The sequence below is a fragment of the Zosterops lateralis genome (assembly GCF_965231275.1).
Source record: "Zosterops lateralis genome assembly, chromosome: 1".
Taxonomy (NCBI): Eukaryota; Metazoa; Chordata; class Aves; order Passeriformes; family Zosteropidae; genus Zosterops; species Zosterops lateralis.
Window position 1 is genome coordinate 6,038,696 of NC_139762.1, and position 22,334 is coordinate 6,061,029.

A 22,334-nucleotide genomic window follows, 5' to 3' on the forward strand; every position below is an offset into this window, starting at 1 on the left:
CATGAAGTTTTTCTTTGCTGCTTCATAGATGAGTTCACTGCCTTCACTGTGAAACTCAAAGAAATGTTCCCACCATTCCCTTACCCAGATTTTTTTAAGCAATCCGTTGTGTCTTAGCATACATTTAAAATCTGCATAGACAATTTTCTGTGGTGGTACAGCACCTAGCACAGAAAATGTACCTGGCTTACGGTTATAGACCCCAAACACAATCATAATCCACTAAAATAAATGAAGCAAATTACTAGTGGAGAATTATTACTGGTGGTTATAAGAACTCCTTTTGACCATCTTAAAAATAGTCCTCTGCACTAGTGCTCATGGATGAATACTTCAGAAATTTTATGTTAATAAAGTCTAAAACAAAGAAACAAATAGACCATGTTCTATTCCAAAAATGAGGAAAAGTTAAAAAAAAAAAAAAGAAAAAAAGAAAAAAAAAGTGTAGACTTACATTTTAGTGATAGTAGAGTCTCACAGCAGACCAAAAAGTATCAACTACTGCTTTGAAAGTCTAATAGATACTAAAGATATTGTTCAAGGTCCTCCTGCCAGCTGTGACTAGTATTTACATGGAAAACATCAGGTTTTTGTTTGCAGAGATGACCAAGTGACTGCTTACAGATACCTGGGCCCATCCTATTTCTGAAGCAAATTTTTCCTCTCCCTTTTCATCCAAGGTTGTGGTCAATGCTCTTCTGGGAGCCATCCCTTCCATCATGAATGTTCTGCTCGTCTGCCTCATTTTCTGGCTCATCTTCAGCATCATGGGAGTGAACCTCTTTGCTGGGAAGTTTGAGAAATGTGTCAATATGACAGATGAAAATTCCGAAATAAATAACAGTATCAATAACAAATCAGACTGTGAGACGTATAACAGTACTGGAAAAATATTCTGGGTCAACGTTAAAGTTAATTTTGATAATGTTGGCTCTGGCTACCTGGCTCTTCTTCAGGTGGTAAGTGCTGCTTGTCCTCAGTAGCCAGCAGCTTGTCAGATGGGCTTGACCTTTTGTCAGTTCCTAACTCATCTCTGAGGGCGATGCAAGGAGTGAAATATCCTGCAGTTTGCTCTCCCCTTGTAGCTGGCTGTTCATGCACACAAATGGGAAAAGGGGGACAGATGAGACCCTGCTGTGATTTTGCAGGTGATAAAGGAACATTTGGTGGGCAAATGCTGTTGCAGCCTCCACCAGTTTCGTGATCCTGAGACCTGGAGTCCATCTCAGAAGGAATTCTGGGGCAAACAGTAAACCTTTCTGTCAAAATGCAGATTTGTTCAGCCATGAGGATTGCATGGCCTTTAGTGCTGTGCTGATGAAGGTTTGCTCTGTCAGAATCCTAGGATAAAGTGTTTTGTCTCCCTCTTGAGAGCTTTCATATCCTTTCATAAGGCTGAGAATGCCACACGCAGCAGCCAGAGCTCGGCGCTTTGTGCGTGTGAACATAGGAAAGGCTCTTGCTTTTGTCAGTGTTATTCAGATATTGCAAGTTATGTGAAGACTTTTAAGGTCAAAGTTCAACACATTTTCCATAATCTCTCATTCCAGGCAACGTTCAAGGGTTGGATGGACATCATGTATGCAGCAGTAGATTCACGAGGGGTCAGTCATTTTGATCAAACCATATTTTTTGTCAATGCTACTGCTTTCTGCAAATGTAGTATTTGTTTTGCACTTCAACATCTGCTGTCTGTCTGTGCTAAATATTACCAGTAATTTTTTTTTTTTATCAGCTGATGTGAACATTTAATCTGCAAATGACTCTTAGTATCCTAAAGCTTACACATAAAAAAAGTGGTATGACTTAGTAAGGAAAGAAACTGAAATATAGAGAATCTCTCAATTGCATCAGTAGCTCAAGACAATAAAAGAATTTTTAAAGTATTTTAGTATTATAATATTTCTAATATTATATAGGAAATATAAATGATAAATAATACATAAAATATGAAAATACTAATAGTATTTTCATAGATTGATATGTTTTATGTGTGTTTTAATGTTTTTCTTCTTTGTTCTTCAATTTGAAAAAATATTTTTCTTCTTATATTTTTTTTTAAATTCATAATTGCCATCACAGAAGTTTTTGCTAAGAGAAAAAGAACAACATATCTAGGCTGAGAATTTTAATGGCAAGAGCTTAGAATTTGACTTCTACATAATTTGGTTGATTTTTCACGTACTGAAAAATTTATAGCTCCTGTTCTTATTAGAAAGAACCGGACTGGCGCTTCTGCAATGTCTGTAAAAATCATGTCAAGAATATTCAAACAAAATTTTGTTATGCACTATTGGTAGTTTTAAACTATACTACTTTGGTCACAATTAGCAGTAAGGCTGTAAATCTTAGTTCCTCCTGGAATCAATTTTTGAGAGCAGCTTCAATATGAAGATTATTCTGAACTGGGCTCATGTTGCTGTGTGTTATTTCTCAAGTTGCTTCTTATTCTTGCAGAAAGAGGATCAGCCAAAGATGGAGAGCAATCTGTATATGTATCTCTACTTTGTGTTCTTCATCATCTTTGGATCTTTTTTCACCCTGAACCTCTTTGTTGGTGTAATCATTGACAACTTCAACCAGCAAAAGAGAAAGATAAGTGTATTGGTTGTGCTTTAGAGAACAACGTTCTATACATGGAATCTAAACCTTTTAGTGGCATTTACCATAGCATTTATAATTAAGTTACAAGCAATTACTTTCTCCTTTCTCTTCCCCTCTAACCTGAACACCTAGATCTTCCCCAGACATTTCAAAGCCACTTAAAATTTCACTTCTTTTGGGAACTCAACATACCAGGAGACTTGTTATTTAGAAAGTTGTCTCCTACAGATGCTCTGATGAGTGATTTGGATATTCAGCAAACCCAGCACATGGGAAACCAGGGAAAGATTTGATCCTGTCCATGTTTTTTTGTTTGCATGCCTTTTGAGTGAGCTGAGTTTGAGTGAGCTGAGAAGTGAGCAAGACTTCTATTCCATGAATGGCTGATTTGTGCCACTGATTTTTTGGACACAGTTACATGATATGAAAAGAGCCAGTAACAGCAAAGTGTAAAAAAGGAAGGAATGCCAGTTTCCAGATTTTTAGATATTTTAAGTACAATAGTTTTGCTTCTCACCAAATAACAGTGACATTTCTTTGTATACTTAGGTGGGCAAGATATCTTTATGACAGAAGAACAGAAAAAATACTACAATGCAATGAAAAAGTTGGGATCCAAGAAACCTCAAAAACCCATTCCAAGACCCTTGGTAAACTGAATTCTTTATTGGGAAAAATGCATTGCAAAAATGCAATTGAATTAACTGAAAAGTGCATGTATTTATATACTGCATATGAGTTATTCATATTGTCATTGCATTGATACTCACACAGTGCTTTAAAGTCAGTTCCACACCAAAAAGTTGACTGAATTATTTTACAGGTTAAATATTAAGTTTTCTGCATAAATATTACTGAGTTTTATATTCACCTTGGTACTGATAAAACTTCAGGATAGAAAGAGATTTTTAATGTCATTTTTGTACACTGCCTTTCTCCAGTTTTTCCGACTTCATTGTAGCTGAATGACTTTGCGACATAAAAATTGGAAATGTTGGAAACATGTATGGGTGGATACTCCTTATTTTCATAACTGATGTCAGATATATTTTTTCCCCCTCTAGAACAGATACCAAGGTTTTCTTTTCGACATTTTAACATCTCAAATGTTTGATGTTATCATCATGGGTCTCATCTGCCTCAACATGATCACAATGATGGTGGAAACCTATGAGCAAAGTGAAGCGAAGACAAACGTCCTCAGCAAAATCAATATAATGTTTGTTACCATCTTTACTGCAGAATGTGTGCTGAAATTGCTGGCTCTGAGGCAGTACTATTTCTCAAATGCCTGGAACATATTTGATTTAGTTGTTGTTATTATGTCACTTGTTGGTAAGTAAAATTGTCTTGAAAATTCTTTACTATATCAATTATTATTTTTTTACAAAGAAAAAGAAGTAGCTAAAATGTATTAACTGCATCTAGTAATTGAAATGTAAGTTGTAGTACTGTAAAGTCTTAAGGAAAAAATAAGCAACCTCCCTCAAGATTATATGAAATGAGATTTAAAACAATTCCTTTAGTAAAAGTGTGTATGTATTTATAATGGTTCTTTAGGGGTTTGGTTGTTTTTTTTTCTCATCTGAAACACAGAATGAAAAACCCATCACAGCAGTATCACATTACATGATAATTTCCATTGTCACCAATTTAGTACCAACTAAGAAATACTCAATCAGATCAGTTATTGGGTTTTGTTATCTGTGCTTTTGACAGATGACTGAAATATATAGAAAAATGGGAATACTGGTATAGGTATAGAATAGGAAGACTGGAATTAGATTATAACATGTAGAATTCAGTTTCTGTAAATTCAGGCATTGCTGACTGAAAATAAGGGTTCACACTTTGTAACACAATAGAAAAGATCACCAAAAATATATTAGTTTTTATTTGAAGGCATTGCTATGGAAGAATGGGGTAAAGAGCTTTGTTGCAAATTTGAGCTTCCTGCCAATTGAACTATTCCCAGGGCTAGTACTTCCCTAGCAACAGGCATTTAGGAGAAGAAGGATATTTCATTTCTTTAGTGTGACTCATGTCTTGGGTAAGTAAGATTCCAGAGAGATTATGGCTCTTTCATGAGAAATTAAATTTCTGGATTGTAAATACAAAACAAGTATCCAAAACAGCTAGACTTAGAAAAGACAAGCCTCTTCTAGTTCTGCTAGATATCATTAATTTCATTCAAACAAAGAAAAAATAACATCCATGTGTAGCTCTGTCCCTGAGCGAACCAAAAGCCATCCTAGAGTGGCATGCACAACTTCTGTGTTCATTACTCTGTTTGCTTCTACATATCATGCCTATATGATCTAAATGATAACCGTGACATCACATTATATCTTGTTTTCTTAGTTTAGGCTTAGTGTCAGTATTTGAAGAAAAAAGTAGAAGACAACTTGAATCTGCTGAAATATTCATGCAACCAGAGCCAAAGAAAAGCATCAGCCATCAAGTGTCAACTGATACAGATATTTGAAATTGTGCACAGAAAGTTCCTTGTCGTTTTTAGTGCAATAGGGCCTGTCCTCTGATGGCTGAAAAATAATAATAATTGTTGATTTTAACAACTATTATTACACCTCAGCTTCTCCTCAAAGTTATTCTGGTAGGGCTTGACAAACACACATCAAATATATGTGAGCCGTAAATATATTATCATTCCAGCCTTTTGACTAGGAAAAATATGATATTCTAATGAGTCGTTATCCTCCTTTTCAGCCTTACTGCTTTCCAGCATTGGCCAAGCCTTTGAACATTTCTTACCACCCACACTCTTCAGGGTCATTCGCTTGGCCCGGATTGGGCGGATCCTGAGACTCATCCGGGGAGCCAAAGGAATTCGAACGCTGCTCTTTGCCTTAATGATGTCCCTACCTGCTCTGTTCAACATTGGCCTCTTGCTGTTCCTGGTCATGTTCATTTATGCCATTTTTGGCATGGCTAACTTTGCCTATGTGAAGATGGAAGATGGCATTGATGACATGTTCAACTTCCAAACCTTTGCTAACAGCATGCTTTGTCTCTTCCAAATCACCACGTCAGCTGGCTGGGATGGTCTTCTCAGTCCTATTTTAAACACTGGGCCACCATTCTGTGATCCAAACATAAATGGTACCATAGGTGAATGTGGTAAACCTGCCATAGGTATTATTTATTTTGTAAGTTACATCATTATATCATTTCTCATTGTTGTAAACATGTATATAGCCGTAATTCTGGAGAACTTCAATGCTGCCACTGAGGAAAGTACAGAGCCTTTAGGGGAAGATGACTTTGACATCTTTTATGAAATCTGGGAGAAGTTTGATCCTGAGGCAACTCAGTTTATAACTTTCTCTGCGCTTTCAGACTTTGCAGATGCTCTGCCTAAGCCTTTGCGTGTACCAAAACCAAACAGAGTCGAACTCACAGCAATGGACCTGCCTGTGGTCAGTGGGGACAAGATACACTGCTTGGACATCTTGTTTGCTTTCACCAAGAGGGTGTTGGGAGACTCTGGTGACCTGGATGCATTAAAAGTACAAATGGAAGAGAAATTCATGGCTGCCAACCCATCAAAACAATCCTACGAGCCCATATCCACCACACTCAGCCACAGGCAGAAGGAAGCGTCGGCCATGGTAATCCAGCGCGCCTACAGGAGCCACCTGCTCCAGCGCTCCCTCAGACAGGCCTCCTACCTGTACCAGTGCAGAACTTGCAGCTCTGACACTCTGGGAGAGAATGCTCCAGAAAACGAAGGACTCATTGCGTCTATGCTGCGTGCAAATTATGGCAGGAGTCCCAACAGGTCTGAAACCTTGTCCTCAGTGTCCATCCCTCCGTCATACGACAGTGTCACAAGAGAGAGCAGTGGCAATCTCGTGGTTGAGAATGGAGAAATAATGGGCAGTCAACAGTCTCCAGACATTAAGTAGTTTATCAGTGACAAAGCTGTTAAGAATATTTTTAAAATTTTCACAGATGATGATATTGTAAATACATGTCAGAGGAGGCAACCTTCCTATGAAACCAGGTCTGTGGATGGTGATCAGTTAATTATGGCAGCTGAGAATCGTAGCCTTTGGCTCTGCTGTGTTCATTTTTCTTCAATATTTACCTATTCAGAGAAAAGTTTTGGATCTGTTTGATCAGTGGCATCTCACTGCAAAGCAGGTCCCGTGGTACCAGGGTGCTGTGACATGTTCACAGCAGTGATAGGCAACCTCAGCTGATATTTCCCCTGTACGGGAAGCAGAGCAAAGTCCAAGTACCAATGGATCTACTGGAGAACAGAAAATGAATGTCACTATGAGTATAAATTGAGGAATGGAAAGGAGCTAAAATCTATTCCATTCCTAATTGTTACTATCATTATAAACCTGATGATTTTTTTAAATTTATTTTTTTTATATATATGGGGACATATGTGCCACAAACATAGATCCTGCATGATCCACAGGTATTCCACAGTGTAGTGGACTTCTTCCCATATGATCAATATACAGAATAAACCATGGCATGTATGTTATCATAGTTGCGTTACTGAAGTTTAATGAAATAATAAATACAACTCTTAGTATTACAGAAGTCATACTGAACAGAGCAAAACCTTGCTTTATGTTTTGCCTGTGAGGATTATTTTTTTTAACATGGTTTCCTCTGGCGGTGAGGTGAAGGCAGCTGTACCATCAGTCACCTCATAAAAATTTGTGTTTATTGCATACTTTCCTCCAATTTCTCCTAACGGTTTTGTGTTCAAGTTCATTCTTGACAATGTGGTAGAGAAGAGAAACAAAAAAAAACCTGGCTGGAAATTGGTGATATCACTTCAGCCACTCCCTTAGACACCAGAAACCAAGGGTGGGGAGCTCCACATGGGACCCATCAGAGGTGTCCTTGTTTGTGGTGATGAACATCATCCATGGCCATGGATGTGTCCCTTTGGAGGTAGGAGTCTTTCTTCCTCCTGCCTGTGTTTCTCTGAGGGGAGAACCAGCCTTCTCTCTCCTGCAAAGGTTAGAAGAAACCAAATTATGAGTCATGTAGGCAATTAGGAAGGAAGTCTAGTTTGAACTGCTTGGGTTTGGGGTTAATGTTAGACTAAGGATGTAATCACAATTTCTACTTCTCATGGAACTGCATGTGCAGATGGGCTCTCATGGTTTCTCATCTCACCACATTTTCCTTATGAAGTCCTTTATCTCATGTCCTCATAGCTCAGGCTTCTCAGAAAAACATATGCCCAAGCACTACTTAATCTTTTGTCCTTTGTATATTTACTTTGGAGATTTGTCCACTGATGCACTTTGCTGACTAAGGACTGTTGTGTTTCCCTTTGTCATGTAGTAGATGTAGTCACAGATTACCCCTGACATTTTAATTTCTTACATATGCTACTGTCTTTAAGGTTTAAGATGCTTTTCATTTTTCTTAGTTGCAAGCTTGCAGCTTTGTCATCACTGTTGAGTTTGGCAGGTTCTGGCAAGGCTCGGGTGAGCTTTTTTCTCCACGTTGATTTCAGCCAGAAAAGAGCCCAGTGATTGAGTGGGACCTGCTGTGCACTTGTTTGCAACTGCATCAAGTTTTCTTCTCTCCTGAATGCCCCTTCTCTCTGGTAGCAGTTATATTCTTATGTCTTGTGTTGCTTTCTTCTGTCTTTTCCACCTCTTTAGATTGTGAGCTTTTTGGACAGAAATTCTCTTTGATTATGGATGGTAAATTAGACCTAATAATGAGACTCTGTTTTCTGTTAATGTTGTCTGAAGACTGATGCAAATAAATAATATTCATAGTACCTTTTAGTTTCCTCTGGGGTATTCCCTTAGCTTCTCCCTAACCAATCCTGAAATGGTGGCTCCTTTAATTAATTTTGACTAATACTCCTTCAGATTTTAAGGTAGGTGCATGGTGAATCTGTGTTATATCAGAAAAGTCAACAGCTCTGTGCCTTTAGAACCCAGGGGCTCTATTCCTTCAAATAAAAAAATAAATCTGACGACAATAAAAGAATTAATGAAATTAAATGGGTTTATTTGGCTAAAATTTTTTATCCACTTTCATGCTAATTGGAACCCTATAGACAGGCTGATCAGAGAGAGAAAAAATTGATTAAAGCCATGCTGCCTTGCCAAAATCTTCCTCTCTGCAAGAAGCAGTCAGGTAATGCTGGCTCACTGAATGTCTGAAAAAGTTTGAGCAAGTCAGCTGAAACCTAATAAATCTGCATGTCAGGTGGGAATAAATATCAGCAGAAAAAAAAAAAAAAAACAAACAAAAAAAAAACAAACCAAAACAAAACAAACAAAAAAAAAACCCGTGGGAGATGAGTTGGTATCATCTTTCTCTTCACTTTTCTCCAAAAAATACCTTTTTCCCCACAAAGTAAGCACTGCATTCTTAAAGGAGTTATAGACAGCAGTGCTGGTGGGAAAGATCCATTTGCTCTCCCAAAGATGCTCATAAAGCCTTTCTTTTAGCCCATATCCCGGCACATTTGTCACTCCTTTTTAAAGGCTCTGAAAAATATGCAATTCCTGAAAGCCTGAGTATGGGAAAAAGTTTTAGTTTAAAACAAATTCTGTATTTTTTTTCTTAAAACAAACAAACAAAAAAGTTTAGAAGTCCTTTTTCTTGCAAAACTCAATTTGGCAAAAAGAGAAAAGTATTTCCCTTCACAATTTGAAAGGTTTCTCCTTGCCCTCCCACCTTGCTAGCACTCAGTGGAGTGCTTTTGGCTTTTGCTTTCCACAGACCTCGACTTTTTATAAACCCTTTTACTACCTGGGATAAGTGCTGTGAGAAACTCCTTTAGCACGAGGTGCCGAGACTTTCGCACGCAAAATTCAGTTTACCCAACACTTCCCTCTGCTGGGAAAGAAAGATACTGTCATTTGTTTTAATTCCCTTTGAAATAAAGGGAGACACCAGGGTAACAAGGGGTGTTCCTGCCCAAAGATGGGAGGTTTGGGGTCATGGGATCAAGAAAGGGAATCATCAATGCATTTTTTAAATTATTATTAACCAGGCAGAAGAGGTTTGGGCACCCCATATTGATTCCCTTCGAGGAGGACACCCACAAATTCCCTTCACTGATGGTTTCCCAGCCCCACTGAGAGGGAATAAACAAACCAGCAGGGCTGGGACCTCCCCAGACCACGGTAAGGGATAAACAAGGTCAACCCACGATGACAAACACCCCGTGTGGATCCCACACTGAATCACATCAGGGGTGATGTTAGAGAACTTCATTGCATAACACAGTCTGGGATCTGGGCTTATTCCTCCCTCTGTGATGAGAGCCCTGATTGCTCCTCATTCCCCCCCCCCCCCCCCCCCTCCCCCACTTCACTTCCAATAAGCAAAGAGACCCTGACACAAACCCAGCTGCTGTGTCAGGATACATCTGTATCAGTCTTCAGCTTCTGTCTTTTAATTAAGTGTATCATCCTCATGGAGCAGCTCTCCTCAAGCATCCACGGGGAAATCCTGTAACGCCTGGATAAATTGCTACATTTGTTCAATCAGACTCAAAGATATAACCCTAAAGTGAGCTAATACAATTTAATGGGGGAAAAAAATATTACAGGCAGGCAGTGCCTCTGTCAACGACTGTGTCCAAGTGTAAAGAAAGCATTCAGTGTTCTGATAGACATAACAGCTTACATCATTAAAGTAAAATTAATTTTCCTCTCCCTGAAATGGCTCATCTCTCAATCCCTCCAAAATTAGGCCACTTTATGTCTAACCAGAAGACAGCTGCATTTTAATTTATAAGGGAAAGAAGGTTATGGTGAGCTGGACTGAATTATGACCCATTACCATGCTTTTGCCACCTGTGGCCAGAACAAATATTTGGTCATTAGGCAGTTCAGAAAGCAGAGGAACACAGCTTCACTAAGAGGGGGGAAAGCATTTTCATGGGGTTTAGTGATTAGCAGAGTCAGAAAGGCAGAGCCTGAGTTTCCAGAAAAGCTTTCTGTGCTTTTTGGAGGAAGCAAAGATATCCAAGCACCCCATTTCCCTACATCAGGTAAAGCCTCCTAAAAGGGGATGGTCACACTCTCAGTCTTTGCCAAGTGTAAAGTCAAAATTTATTTCTTCCTTTTTGTGCCTAAAGCATGAATTCAAGACAAAAAAAGTCTTTTTACACTTGCCATGTCTCTAACAGAACATCAGAAAACATCTCTGAGAGAGTCACAGTAAGCTGGTTGGTTGATTGGTTGCTTCGCGTATCTGTCTCTCAGGGTCACCCTGCTAGCTGTGATACGCCCAACAGTATCTTTGCGTGGGTCCTTGGCTCCGCAGCGCTTTTGCCTTAGCTGTCTCAGCCGTGGTTTGAAAGAGGGGACACTCCGGAGGCTCAGGGAGAAAAGGTTTTATTCGGGTAACTCAGGGGCAGTCCCTGGTTCCAGGCCTGTGCCTCTGGGGAGTGACCCTGGGCCTCGGTTACAGGGGGTTTTTGTTCCCCCAAAATCTCAGGGGTGGACACAAGTTACAGAGACCAATCACACAAAGCCAGGTGGGTAAGGTCAAAATGCAATACACAACATTAACAAATCAGGTGGATTTGGGATGTGGCCCTGGGAGACCCACCAATCCCTGTCAGACACCTCTCCTGAAGGTCTGGGGTCTGGGGGATGGTGGACATGTGGGGGAGAAGTACAATGGGATGGGGGAAAACACAATAGGACGATCGAAACCCAGGGCAGAGGATTAGAGTTGTCTTGGCAACTCTTATCAACCTCTGATAAGCACAATCCAAGACAGTAACTTTACCTGGCTAGGGTTAAAGTCCAAATCACATCAAACCTACAACTAAGAAACTTATGATACCATTCCAGCACCCCCACACCTCCCCCTTTTTCTTTTATTTGTGTCACTGGCCTGGAGTGTATATATCTGAATCACACTCGCTGCTGGAGTCAGAGTCTGGTGGGAATTCGATGGCAGGTGTCACTGAATGCACTGAGGGGGCAGTAGTGGGGAAAATTGCATTCATGATCAGGCTTTTGACCAAACCAGAAGCAATGGCTACAATTAAGATGATGAACAGAAACAACAGTCCGGTTTTGATCCACGAGCTGGCGATGTTAGAGAGTCCAACACCTTTGAAGAGGTTGTCAAACCAGTCCCCTGTTTCTTGCTTGATGGACTCGACCATTCCTCGCAGCTGCTGGATTGATGTTTTGATGATCTCAGCCTTAGATGATAGAACTCAGAAAACAAAGCTTTAGTTATACAACCAACGAAAACACTCCTCTGGGGGAAACAGCTCTTCTGCTTCCCTTTCATGACAGAAAACCCAGGAGGGAAGAGCAATTGGGCTAGGAGGACTTGCCTCTGGGCCCGCATCCTCTTCCTCCTTTTTCCTCCTTCTCCAGGAGGCCACAGTGACCTGGGGTACTTTCATTTCCGAAGCCTTGGGAACATAGGGTCTCACATTTCTGGAGGGGATCCACCGCAAACCGGTGGGAGTGGAGACGCAGGCGTATCCACGTCCCCAGGTTACTAAATCATGGGGACCCTGTATTCTCAAAGTCTCTGGATCCTTGACAAGGACCTTTGGCCTTTCCCGGGGCTCCAACTGTGAGCTCCCACGGAAATGCCTTGTCACCGGCGGGTTCATGGTTTCAAAGGAACAGTTAAGAAAATTCAACGTGAACAAGGCACGGGCTAATCTTACAGACGGTGGCTCAATCTTGAGAATCGGTTGCTGCTGGCTGAGGACTCTTTTGAGGTTCTGGTGAGTCCTTTCTACAATCGCCTGACCTGTCGGAGAGTGGGGGATCCCAGTTTTGTGTTCCACTCCCCATTGTTGCAGAAAACTGCAGAATTCTTTGGACCTGTATGCTGGACCATTGTCTGTTTTCAGGGACTTTGGGATGCCCAGGACAGAGAAAGCCTGGATGAGATGCTTGATAGCATCCCCAGCCTTCTCCCCTGTGTGGGCAGAAGCAAAAACAGCTCCTGAGAACGTGTCCACAGAGACGTGCACGTATTTCTGCCTCCCAAAGGGGGCAAAGTGCGTGACGTCTGTCTGCCACACTTCACAGCTGGACAAACCACGGGGATTCACGCCTGTGGGCATGGATGGGATGGCATACCTGTGACATTGCGGACAGCCAGTCACAATCGCTTTGGCCTGGTCACGGGTTAAGTTAAACTGCCTGACCAGACCTGGCGCGTTTTGATGGTGAAGCTGATGACTGATTCTGGCTTGCTCAAAACGGTTTGGCAGAGGGGCTACCTCCACAGGGGCAGCGAGAGCATTGGCTCTTCTGTTTCCCTCTGCTATGAAACCTGGGAGCTCTGTATGCGACCTGGTGTGCATCACATAAAAGGGTTGCTTCCTGTGGGAAATCAGTTTGACCAGCTTGGAAAGCAACTTAAACAGAGTGACGTTGGAAACCTCCTGCAGCACAGAATGTTCTGCTCTAGAAACTATCCCTGCAACATAACTCGAATCTGTTACCAAATTGAAAGGTCCAGGGAACGTCTCAAATGCTCTAACGACTGCGGCCAGCTCGGCAACCTGAGGTGATCCTTCCACCTCAACCACCTCTGATTCCCACCTCTGGGTGAGGGGGTCCCGCCAAGTCATAACTGATTTGTGGGACTTTCCGGACGCGTCAGTGAAGACGGTTAGAGCCTTAAGAGGCTCCTTGCTTTGGACACTTTTTAATTCCAATCGAAATTGGGCATCCGAATTGAAAATTTTGTGGGCAGGCCGATGAATAGAAATTTGACCAGGGTAGTTATCTAGGGCAAACTGCAGCGCTTCGTTCTCTTGAAGCAGATGCTCTAACATAGCTTTTGTAATTTGACCCGATTTCAATTTGATTGGCATGTGAATGCACTCAAAGTCACAACCAGCCAGTTCCCTAAGGCGCATTCTGGCTTTCCGGATCAGGTCAGCCATCAACTCTTGTGGCTTTGTCATTCTTTTGGTCCTGTGGTGGCTCAGAAAGACCCACTCTATAATAGAGAGAGGATCTTCTTTGCCTTGGACCTCCCTTGAATTTTTGAGGGTTTTGTTGTTCCACTGAAAAATCATCCCATGGAGATGTGGCAGCTTTCCTAAGATGATGAAACGAAAAGGCAGGTCAGGTTTGCATCTGTTGGCCTGTCTGGTGGACAATGCATGTTGAATGTTATCCAGTGCAATTTTTGCCTCTGGGGTGAGGGCCCTGGGTGAACTCAGTTCAGCTCCCCCTTTTAACAAATTGAAAAGGGGGGCCAGGTCTTCGGTAGAAAGACCTAGCCAAGGTCTCACCCAATTCAGAGCTCCACACAGCTGATGGACATCTGCAAGGGTCTGAATTTGGGTTTTGATTTCCAATTTTTGAGGAACAATAGTCCTCTTCCCAATTTCCAGCCCTAGGTATTTCCAGGGTGGCATCTTTTGAATTTTGGATTCCTGTAGTTCAAAACCTGCATCAACCAGTGCAGCCACGGTGAGGTCAAGGGCATGTGCCAACAGGTCATCTGTTGGTGCAGAAATCAACACATCGTCGAAGTAATGCTGGATTATCACTTGGGGCACCGCTGCACGCACAGGTGCGAGCAGGGAAGCAACATACCTTTGACAGATCACTGGCGAAACTTTTAAACCCTGCGGAAGAACTCTCCACTGATACCTCTTTCGTGGAGCCTCTCGGTTCAAGGTGGGCACCGAGAATGCAAAACGTGGGGCATCATCAGGATGGAGGGGAATGTGAAAGAAACAGTCCTTTATGTCAATTACAGTCAAACTCCAGTTTTCGGGGAGCATGCTTGGGGCGGGCATCCCTGGTTGCAGGGATCCCATGTCCTCAATTACCTCATTAATTTTGCGGAGGTCATGGAGGAGCCTCCACCTGGTCTTATCTGCTTTCTGAATGACAAACACTGGAGAGTTCCACGGTGAAGTGGTCTCTTCAATGTGGCCCTTTTTCAGCTGTTCTTCCACAAGCTCATTGAGCGCCTTTAACTTTTGTTTAGAAAGTGGCCACTGCTCTATCCAGACTGGTTCATCTGACAGCCAATTCAGTTTCTGTATAGGGCGCTCCTCAGTGACCACTGCCTGAAAAACCTTTGGAGGGTCAGGAATATTAATTGTGACCCCCCATTGGGACATCAAATCTCTTCCCCACAGAGGTTCATCAAAATCCAAAACAAATGGGCGTAGCGTGGCCATTTGCCCGTTTGGCCCTTCAATTGTCACTGCCTTTTTTGACTGCTTGGCTAGTTGCAAGCCTCCAATACCATTTACATGTTTGGCAATGTCCTGTAGTTCCCAATGTGATGGCCACATCCTTTCTGGGACGACCGTCACATCAGCAGCTGTGTCCCAAGCTCCTTGAAGGAGTTTGGATTCCCCACTCATAGAAAGCTTACAGAAATCTTTTGGCCTGTTTGAGCCTATCTTTTTTACCACAGCGACAGTGGTGTCTTTGTCGCTTTCTCCTTTGCCACTCTCTGTGGCACTTTCCTCTGGACTAGTCTTTACTACAAGTCCTTGCACTGCAGGGATGGCCTGGGCAATAATTTGCCCTTTTGGTAGGAAGGTGGGTGGGTTTTCACTGCGGAGCCACACAACAAATCGCTCTGGGTCAGTTGTGATTGTCCCAGGGGTGATCTGTATGTCTGAGGGGGTGAACTTACAGTCCCCAATGACCACAAATTTTGTCTCCACCATGTGCCACATGCCGGGTTCCTTTGAGACCATGGCTGTTTGCCACTGACTGTCCCGCAGGTGAAGAGGCTCAGCCAACTGGAGCCTAAAGGGCTCATACCTGTCCGCTGTTGTCAAGGATCCTGATGGCTCAGGCAATACTATGTGCCTCGGTTTCCCTTGTTTTGTCAGGTCCTGTGAAGAGAGAGACAAATCTGATTTAGGTGACCTTTTTTCTTTTTGGGTTGTTTGGGCTGCCCGATTGGGATCGTCACGCTGGGCAGTTCCGCGCTCTCGAATCAGTTTTTTGACACCCTGGTGTTCTTTTTGTTCTCCCTCCCCTCATGTTCCCTTTCCTGTTTTAAGAAATTGTCAAATTGTCCCTTCATTGGACACTGATTTATCCAGTGACCGCTTTTTCCACACAGAAAACACTGGCTGTTAGCTCGTGCAGGAGCGTTCTTCTTGTGTGGTTCTGGTGTTTTAGGTGTCTCCACAGCCGCAGCGGTGATTTTATGGCGCGTTTTCCCCTCTCTAAGGGCTGGTTTTCTGCAGCGTGGGACGATGGCACTGACGGCTTGTAGCATCTCCTTGAGAGGAGGTGTCGAGCCTGGTTCTCTGGGTATCAGATTTATCGCAGCAGTGCACTCTTCGTTCGCATGAGAGAAAGCCAACTGCTGAATCACTTGTTTCTGTGCCTCCTCTCCATTAAATTGCTGTTCCACAGCTGAAGCAAGTCGCTCCACAAATTTGACATAGGGTTCTTGTGGTTCCTGAAAAATGTCTAAGTAATATTGTGAGGGGCCATCGGGCCGCATTTTCAGAAAGGCTTTGCATGCTTGATTAGCTACAAACTCAAGGACATTTTGGGGAATGTTGGTGGCCTGATCTGTGGCTGTTTTCCAATCACCTTCACCTAACAGGTGGTTTAGGGTAATAGGATTGCCTGCATTATCAGTTGCTGTGGTTGGGTCCTCCAGCAAACCTGGCAATGCAGCTTTCAGCAGTTTTCTCCAAGTGACCTCCCATAGCTCAAATTCCATTTTGCTTGAGAGGCACTTGAAAATCTGCTTCAAATCAAAAGGTACAACTGTGATTCCACCAAATGAAGTATACAACAAGCCTTCGAAGTAAGGGCTATCTCGCCCATACTCCTTTAATGCCTTCATGAGGTCTTTAACAAGCGTCTGTGACAACGCTTTCCAGGTGGCTACCGTGGTTCCCTGCCCCCTGCTCCTTCGGTATGTCACCGGAGTAACTGTGGGTACCCCATCTGTGTTTGCACCCCCGAGCTCCTGCTTCTCTCCCTCCCGGACCCCAGCCGCTGCCTCAGGTTCCCAGTTGTAAGCTGGGGGCGGCTCCCAGCCTGCCTGTGGCACGGGCGGCTGTGGCCGTTGAAAGCTTGGAAAAGCATTTCCCAAAAGAGGTGCAGTCGGGGACACCGTGTTCCCGAATGGGGGGTAGGGCGGGGGCGGTGCCGGTGGGGCTCCCCCTGTGGGAGGGGGCTGCGGGGGGGCGGGCTGGGGCAGGGGCGCCCCGGCCGCCGGTGGGTGCCACGAGGGGGGAGGGGGAGGGGGGGCCACGGGGTCCGGTCCTTTCAGCCACTGTCCCGGGAACCCGGCAAAAGCGGCTGCAGCGCCGGCATTCGGTGGGGGGAGGGGAGCGGGCGGCTGCGGTTCCGGGGGGGGGGAGGCAGCAGCCCAGGCAGTCCCAGCACTGGGCGGTCCCAGCACTGGGGGCGGCGCCGGCAGCCCGGGCAGGGGCGGGGCAGCCGGCAGCCTCGGCGGGGGAGGAGGGGCCGGCAGTGCCGGCGGGGGAGGGGCAGCCGGCAGCCCCGGGGGCAGCGGCGAGCCCCACGCTGTTGAGGCTGTGCCCTGATCCCCTCCCGGTCCCAGGAGCAGGGGTGGGGAAGGTGGGGGGTGCGGGGCTTTTTCGGGACCACAAGGCTCGGGATAGATCGGTTCCGGGAAAGATGGCTGGGGAAAAAGGGGGTGGGGAGGATAAGGAGTTTCTCCGGAGGAAGGAACCGCCCACTTCGGGGGCGGGGCGGGCAGGGGGAAGGTTCTGGGCGGAGTCGGGGCGGTGCCTTCACAGTAGGAGTTGGGTAAACCCCACCCCTGGCTCTGAAGGGGCGGGGGAAGAGGCGGGGGAAGGGGCGTGGGAAGGGGCGGGGGAAGGGGCGGGGGCAAGCCTTGTGAGGAAAAAGGGGGCGGGTAGAGGGAAGGGCCAGTGGGAGGGGGCTGAAAGGGATTCTGGGAACAAGAAGGGGGAAGGGCACCAAGAGGTGATGGCTGCACCTCGTGGCTGCCGCCATTATGGGGGCATTTTCCTTTGTTCTCTGGGGAGGGGGGGGTCTCCGTGTCTCCCTTCGGGGGTTTCTCACAGCCGTTCTTGCTGCCGGACCCACCCGGGCGGGTTGGGGACTGGTGGTCTTCCTCGGCGAATGAGAAACGGACTCTGGGTTTGTTGGCTGGGGAAATCAGGGGGGTAGTCGGGGGGGTTTGGGCGTTCTGGCCAGCCAGACTGCCCCGGGAGCCTCTCGCAACCCGGCCGTGGCTGCGGGGGGCGGGGGATCCAGGAATTCTCAAAATGCTTGGCGAGGAGGACCCCGGGGGTGCCGGAGCATTTTTTAAAATACCTGGGGGGGTTTTGGGGGTTTTAGGAGACTTGGGGGGCTTGGGTTCTTTGGGAGAGGGGAGAAGGGGAGACCTGGGGGGTTTGGGAGATTTCGGGGAGGCAGGGGGATGGGACCGGGGGGGTTGGGGGGACTCGGGAGAGGCAGGGGGAGGGGTATGGGGGGAAGGGACTGAGGGACGGCAGTGAGAGAATGCAACTTTGTTATCTTGCATTCCTGTGATCTCTTTTAAGGCAGCTTTTATTTGCCACGGCCAGAATGCAAATTTTGCAGCCAGGACGTCTCCTGACTTCCCTAATTTTTCCAACTTTTTAGAAGCATTTTCCCAGAACCAAATGCTGTTCACTTGGTCCGAATTAACATTCGGAAAATGCAAAAACAAATACCTAATAAACTTTTTCAGTTCCTTTTTTGAGTATTTAACTTTGGCAACAATTAAAACTCCAATTAAACTTTCAAAAACCTCTTTCTGGGTGGTGTTTAGTCCGTTTCCCATTCTGACTAGCTGTTACCTTTACCACCACCCCTTCCCAGCAAAACCACCCCCCAAATCCCTGTGGGCGTCCTTTCCTAGGGGTAAGGGCTTCCTTCGGGTGGACCCCCGGTCCCCCCCTGTCCCGTCCCTCCTAGGGTTCCCTGAGGCTTCCCAAGCCTCTGTGGTGGGTATCCTCCCCTCCCTTCAGGGAAATATACTCACCAAGCCCTCGGGACACTGGAGACGTTGCTGGGGCAACCACAAGCCGGAAGGGGACTCCTCTGGGCAGGAGCTGTTCCCTTCTTCCACCAGGGGTGCTTTTTAGCAACCCCAGTGGCTCCGTGAGATGCTGAAAACCTCGGGACACGACAAGGCGACGTCCTCTCAGAAGGTCTCTGGGTCACAGGGTCCGAGTCTTCCTCGGGCCTCCGTGTCAGCTCCCACGGCACAGCGGGTCAAAAGGCGTCTGCAGGCCCCACGAATGGGCGCCAATCTGTTGCTTCGCGTATCTGTCTCTCAGGTCAGCTCAGCGTCAGCTGGGCCACCCTGCTAGCTGTGATACGCCCAACAGTACCTTTGCGTGGGTCTTGGCTCCGCAGCACCTTTGCCTTAGCTGTCTCGGCCGTGGTTAGAAAGAGGGGACACTCCAGGCTCAGGGAGAAAAGGTTTTATTCGGGTAACTCAGGGGGCAGCCCCTGGTTCCAGGCCTGTGCCTCTGGGGAGTGACCCCGGGCCTCGGTTACAGGGGGTTTTTGTTCCCCCAAAATCTCAGGGGTGGACACAAGTTACAGAGACCAATCACACAAAGCCAGGTGGGTAAGGTCAAAATGCAATACACAACATTAACAAATCAGGTGGATTTGGGATGTGGCCCTGGGAGACCCACCAATCCCTGTCAGACACCTCTCCTGAAGGTCTGGGGTCTGGGGGATGGTGGACATGTGGGGGAGAAGTACAATGGGATGGGGGAAAACACAATAGGACGATCGAAACCCAGGGCAGAGGATTAGAGTTGTCTTGGCAACTCTTATCAACCTCTGATAAGCACAATCCAAGACAGTAACTTTACCTGGCTAGGGTTAAAGTCCAAATCACATCAAACCTACAACTAAGAAACTTATGATACCATTCCAGCACCCCCACACAACCTGTCATTAGAAACAAGCCTTGAGAAGCATCTTTTAGGAACAGTTAACAAGAATATCCCCACAAGGTCTGCAGGGAAATTCCAAGTGATAATTTTTTGCATTTAGTACCTTGACCCCTCTTTTTTTTTCACTGCAGTCATGCATCATGCCCTCCCTGCTCCATTTTAACACTAATTAAAGGCAAATTTCCTTCCACTACATTTACTTAATACTTTACATGAGTCATGAACCATTTCCTTTTTATTCTTTAGTTTGAATCTCCTTATTAATTGCAATGCCTATTAGTTTGTATTCAAACTCTACCATTTCAGCTTCTGGGAAGTGCTTGGGGTAGAAAGAGCTAAGCAATAACGACCACAATGCTTTTCAGCACAGAAGCAGTCCTGGGGACTTCCTTGGGGCTGCTCTAGGCATCTTGATCCTCACATAGGTCAGATCTTGGGCAAATTGTGGTCACAAGTGGTTAAGTGACTCAGAATTTCTGATAAAAGCTTGACCAAGCTGTGGCAAATTAAACTAGAGCTCTTCTCTTGTTCCTTTTCTTGTAGAGTTTCCTGCAAGGGCACTGAAGGACAAAGATGATGTAGAAACCTTTCTCTGCTGCTTCTCATTGATCCTTTCATCTTTAAATTAATTTTTAAATGCAGGGTTTGTAGTCTACTGAGTTCTGACTATCCATGTTATTTTATTTGCAGAAGTGCCCTTGGAGCATGAAGATGTGACAGTATTTTCTTCTGAAAAGAGGACAGTGTGAGGACAGCCAGGGAGGTGACCATGCAGGGTGAGTAGTTGGACTCCATGACCTTAGAGGGCTTTCCCAACATTGATGGCTCTGCGATTTTATTAATGAATTCAGGGATTATCATGATTATTTTTTCAGCATCTTCAAGCTGATCAGCCTAAGGAGCCCCAGGTGAGGGGCCTGCCCTTGATCTCTTTTAGCTCTGAAACTCTTAGCCTGATATTGCAAAGAATCATTGAGGTAGGAGAAGACCTCCAGGATCATCAAGCCCAGCCATTAACCCAATACTGCCAGGACCACCACTAAACCCTGTCCCTACATGGCATATCCACATAGCTTTCAAACCCTTCCAAATGATGGTGACTTCACCACTTCTCTGGACAATATGTTCCAACATCTGAATGCCCTTTTTATGAAGGAATTTCTCCTAATGTAATCTAAACCTATCCTGGTGCAAGTTGAGGCCATTTCCTCTTATCTCACTGCTTGTTATCACAGAGGGGAGACCAGCCCCCACCTATTTTCAACCTCCTTTAAGGCAAAGTTGGGTAGGGGATCCTGCCCCTCAACCCAGCTCCAGTGAGGCACAGCTGGAGTGCTGTGTCCAGTTCTGGGTTCCTCAGGACAGGAGGGACATGGAGCTCCTGGAGCAGGCCCAGTGGAGGCTACAAAGTTGATTAAGGGGCTGAAGCACCTCTCTCACAAGGCTGAGGGACCTGGGCCTGTTCAGCCTTGAGAAGAGGTGGTTGGGAGGGGATGTCACACATGTGTATCAGTATCTGAAGGGAGGTGTCAAGGATGGACCAGGCTCTTCTTGGTTGTGCCATGAGACCCAGTCTTGAGCAGAGCTCCACCATCTACCTTTGAGTGCTACACAATAAAAAAATTATTACCTAACATATGCTGTTGAATTTCTGCATGGGGCCAGTGTATTTTTAGCCCCTCAAGGGCTCAACACACTCTGAAGGTATCCAACAACCTCCAAGAAATGGCTTAAAAATAATTAGTGAGACAGCATGATTGCATTTTGAAAAAGCAAAAAAGTTTTCTTTAAAAGAGAAAATACCAAACCATACAAAACAGAAGAACAAAAGCCATGCAGAGTGCAGGGAGGCTCCTTGCACCTCCTAAGACACCCCAAAAATGCCCCGAGAATCTCTGTGCTCTTTCTCAAGTATCCAACAATCTAGGCAAGATTTTTTTTGGCAAGCTGCCCAATAGCAAATAACTCCATTCTTTGAAGAACAGCTAAAGGGACCAGCAAGTGCTTTTGTCCTGGCACTGGGCCAGTTACAGTGAGAAGAGCATAAAAGTTTCTGGTTCATTTTCCTTGTAAGTTCAGGGGTGAAACTGAAACTCTTTTCCTAATATGGGAGCACCTGCTCAGGTGTGGAGGTGCACTGCAACAATATACATGTCATGGTTTAAGCCCAGACAGTAACTTGGTATCACACAGCCACTTGCTCACTCCCCTACCAGTGGCAGCAAAAGAGAATTGGAAAAACAAAAGTGAGAAAGGTCATGGGTTGAGATAAAGACAGTTTAATAGAAAAAGCAAGAGCCATACACACAAGCAAAGCAAATCAAAGAATTAATTCTACACTCCCCATGGGTAGGCAGGTGTTGTGTCATCCCCAGGGAAGCAGGGCCCCATCACACATAATGGTCACTTGGGAAGATAGAAACCATCCTGCTCACTATCCCTCCATTATTCTTTATTCCCCCCCACTTTATACACTGAGCATGATGTCTCATGGTCTGGAATCCCTTGGTCAGTTAGGGTCAACTCTCCTGGCTGTGTCATCTCCCAGTTTTCCATGCAGTCCCACTGCCCTCATCAGCAAGGCACTGAGAGAAGCAGAAAAGGCTCTGTGCAAGCCCTGCTCAGCAATAACAAAAACACCTCCACATTATAAAACCTGTGTCCAGCACAGATCCAAATAGTCCCATACTAGTTACTATGAAGAAAATTTATCCCAGGCAAACACAGCACACTCCACCCCTTGTTCCACATTAACCATGACCTCTCTTCCCATCCTTCAAAACAATAAACAGATGAGGTATCTGAGTGACCAGAGCTCAAGACA

At 45.1% G+C, this 22,334-nt stretch overlaps 1 protein-coding gene across 1 annotated transcript in view; it reads left to right on the top strand.

Moving 5' to 3' along the window:
* LOC310916101 (sodium channel protein type 5 subunit alpha-like) overlaps positions 1–6,541 on the top strand; it is a 101,845-nt gene extending 95,304 nt beyond the window's left edge. The window contains exons 23-28 of the mRNA XM_083873389.1: positions 681–959; positions 1,551–1,604; positions 2,458–2,599; positions 3,154–3,254; positions 3,669–3,939; positions 5,332–6,541. Coding sequence (XP_083729515.1) covers positions 681–959; positions 1,551–1,604; positions 2,458–2,599; positions 3,154–3,254; positions 3,669–3,939; positions 5,332–6,530 — 2,046 coding nt within the window. The 3' untranslated portion in view covers positions 6,531–6,541. The remainder of the gene's footprint in view (positions 1–680; positions 960–1,550; positions 1,605–2,457; positions 2,600–3,153; positions 3,255–3,668; positions 3,940–5,331) is intronic.
* Positions 6,542–22,334: the final 15,793 nt, after the last annotated feature.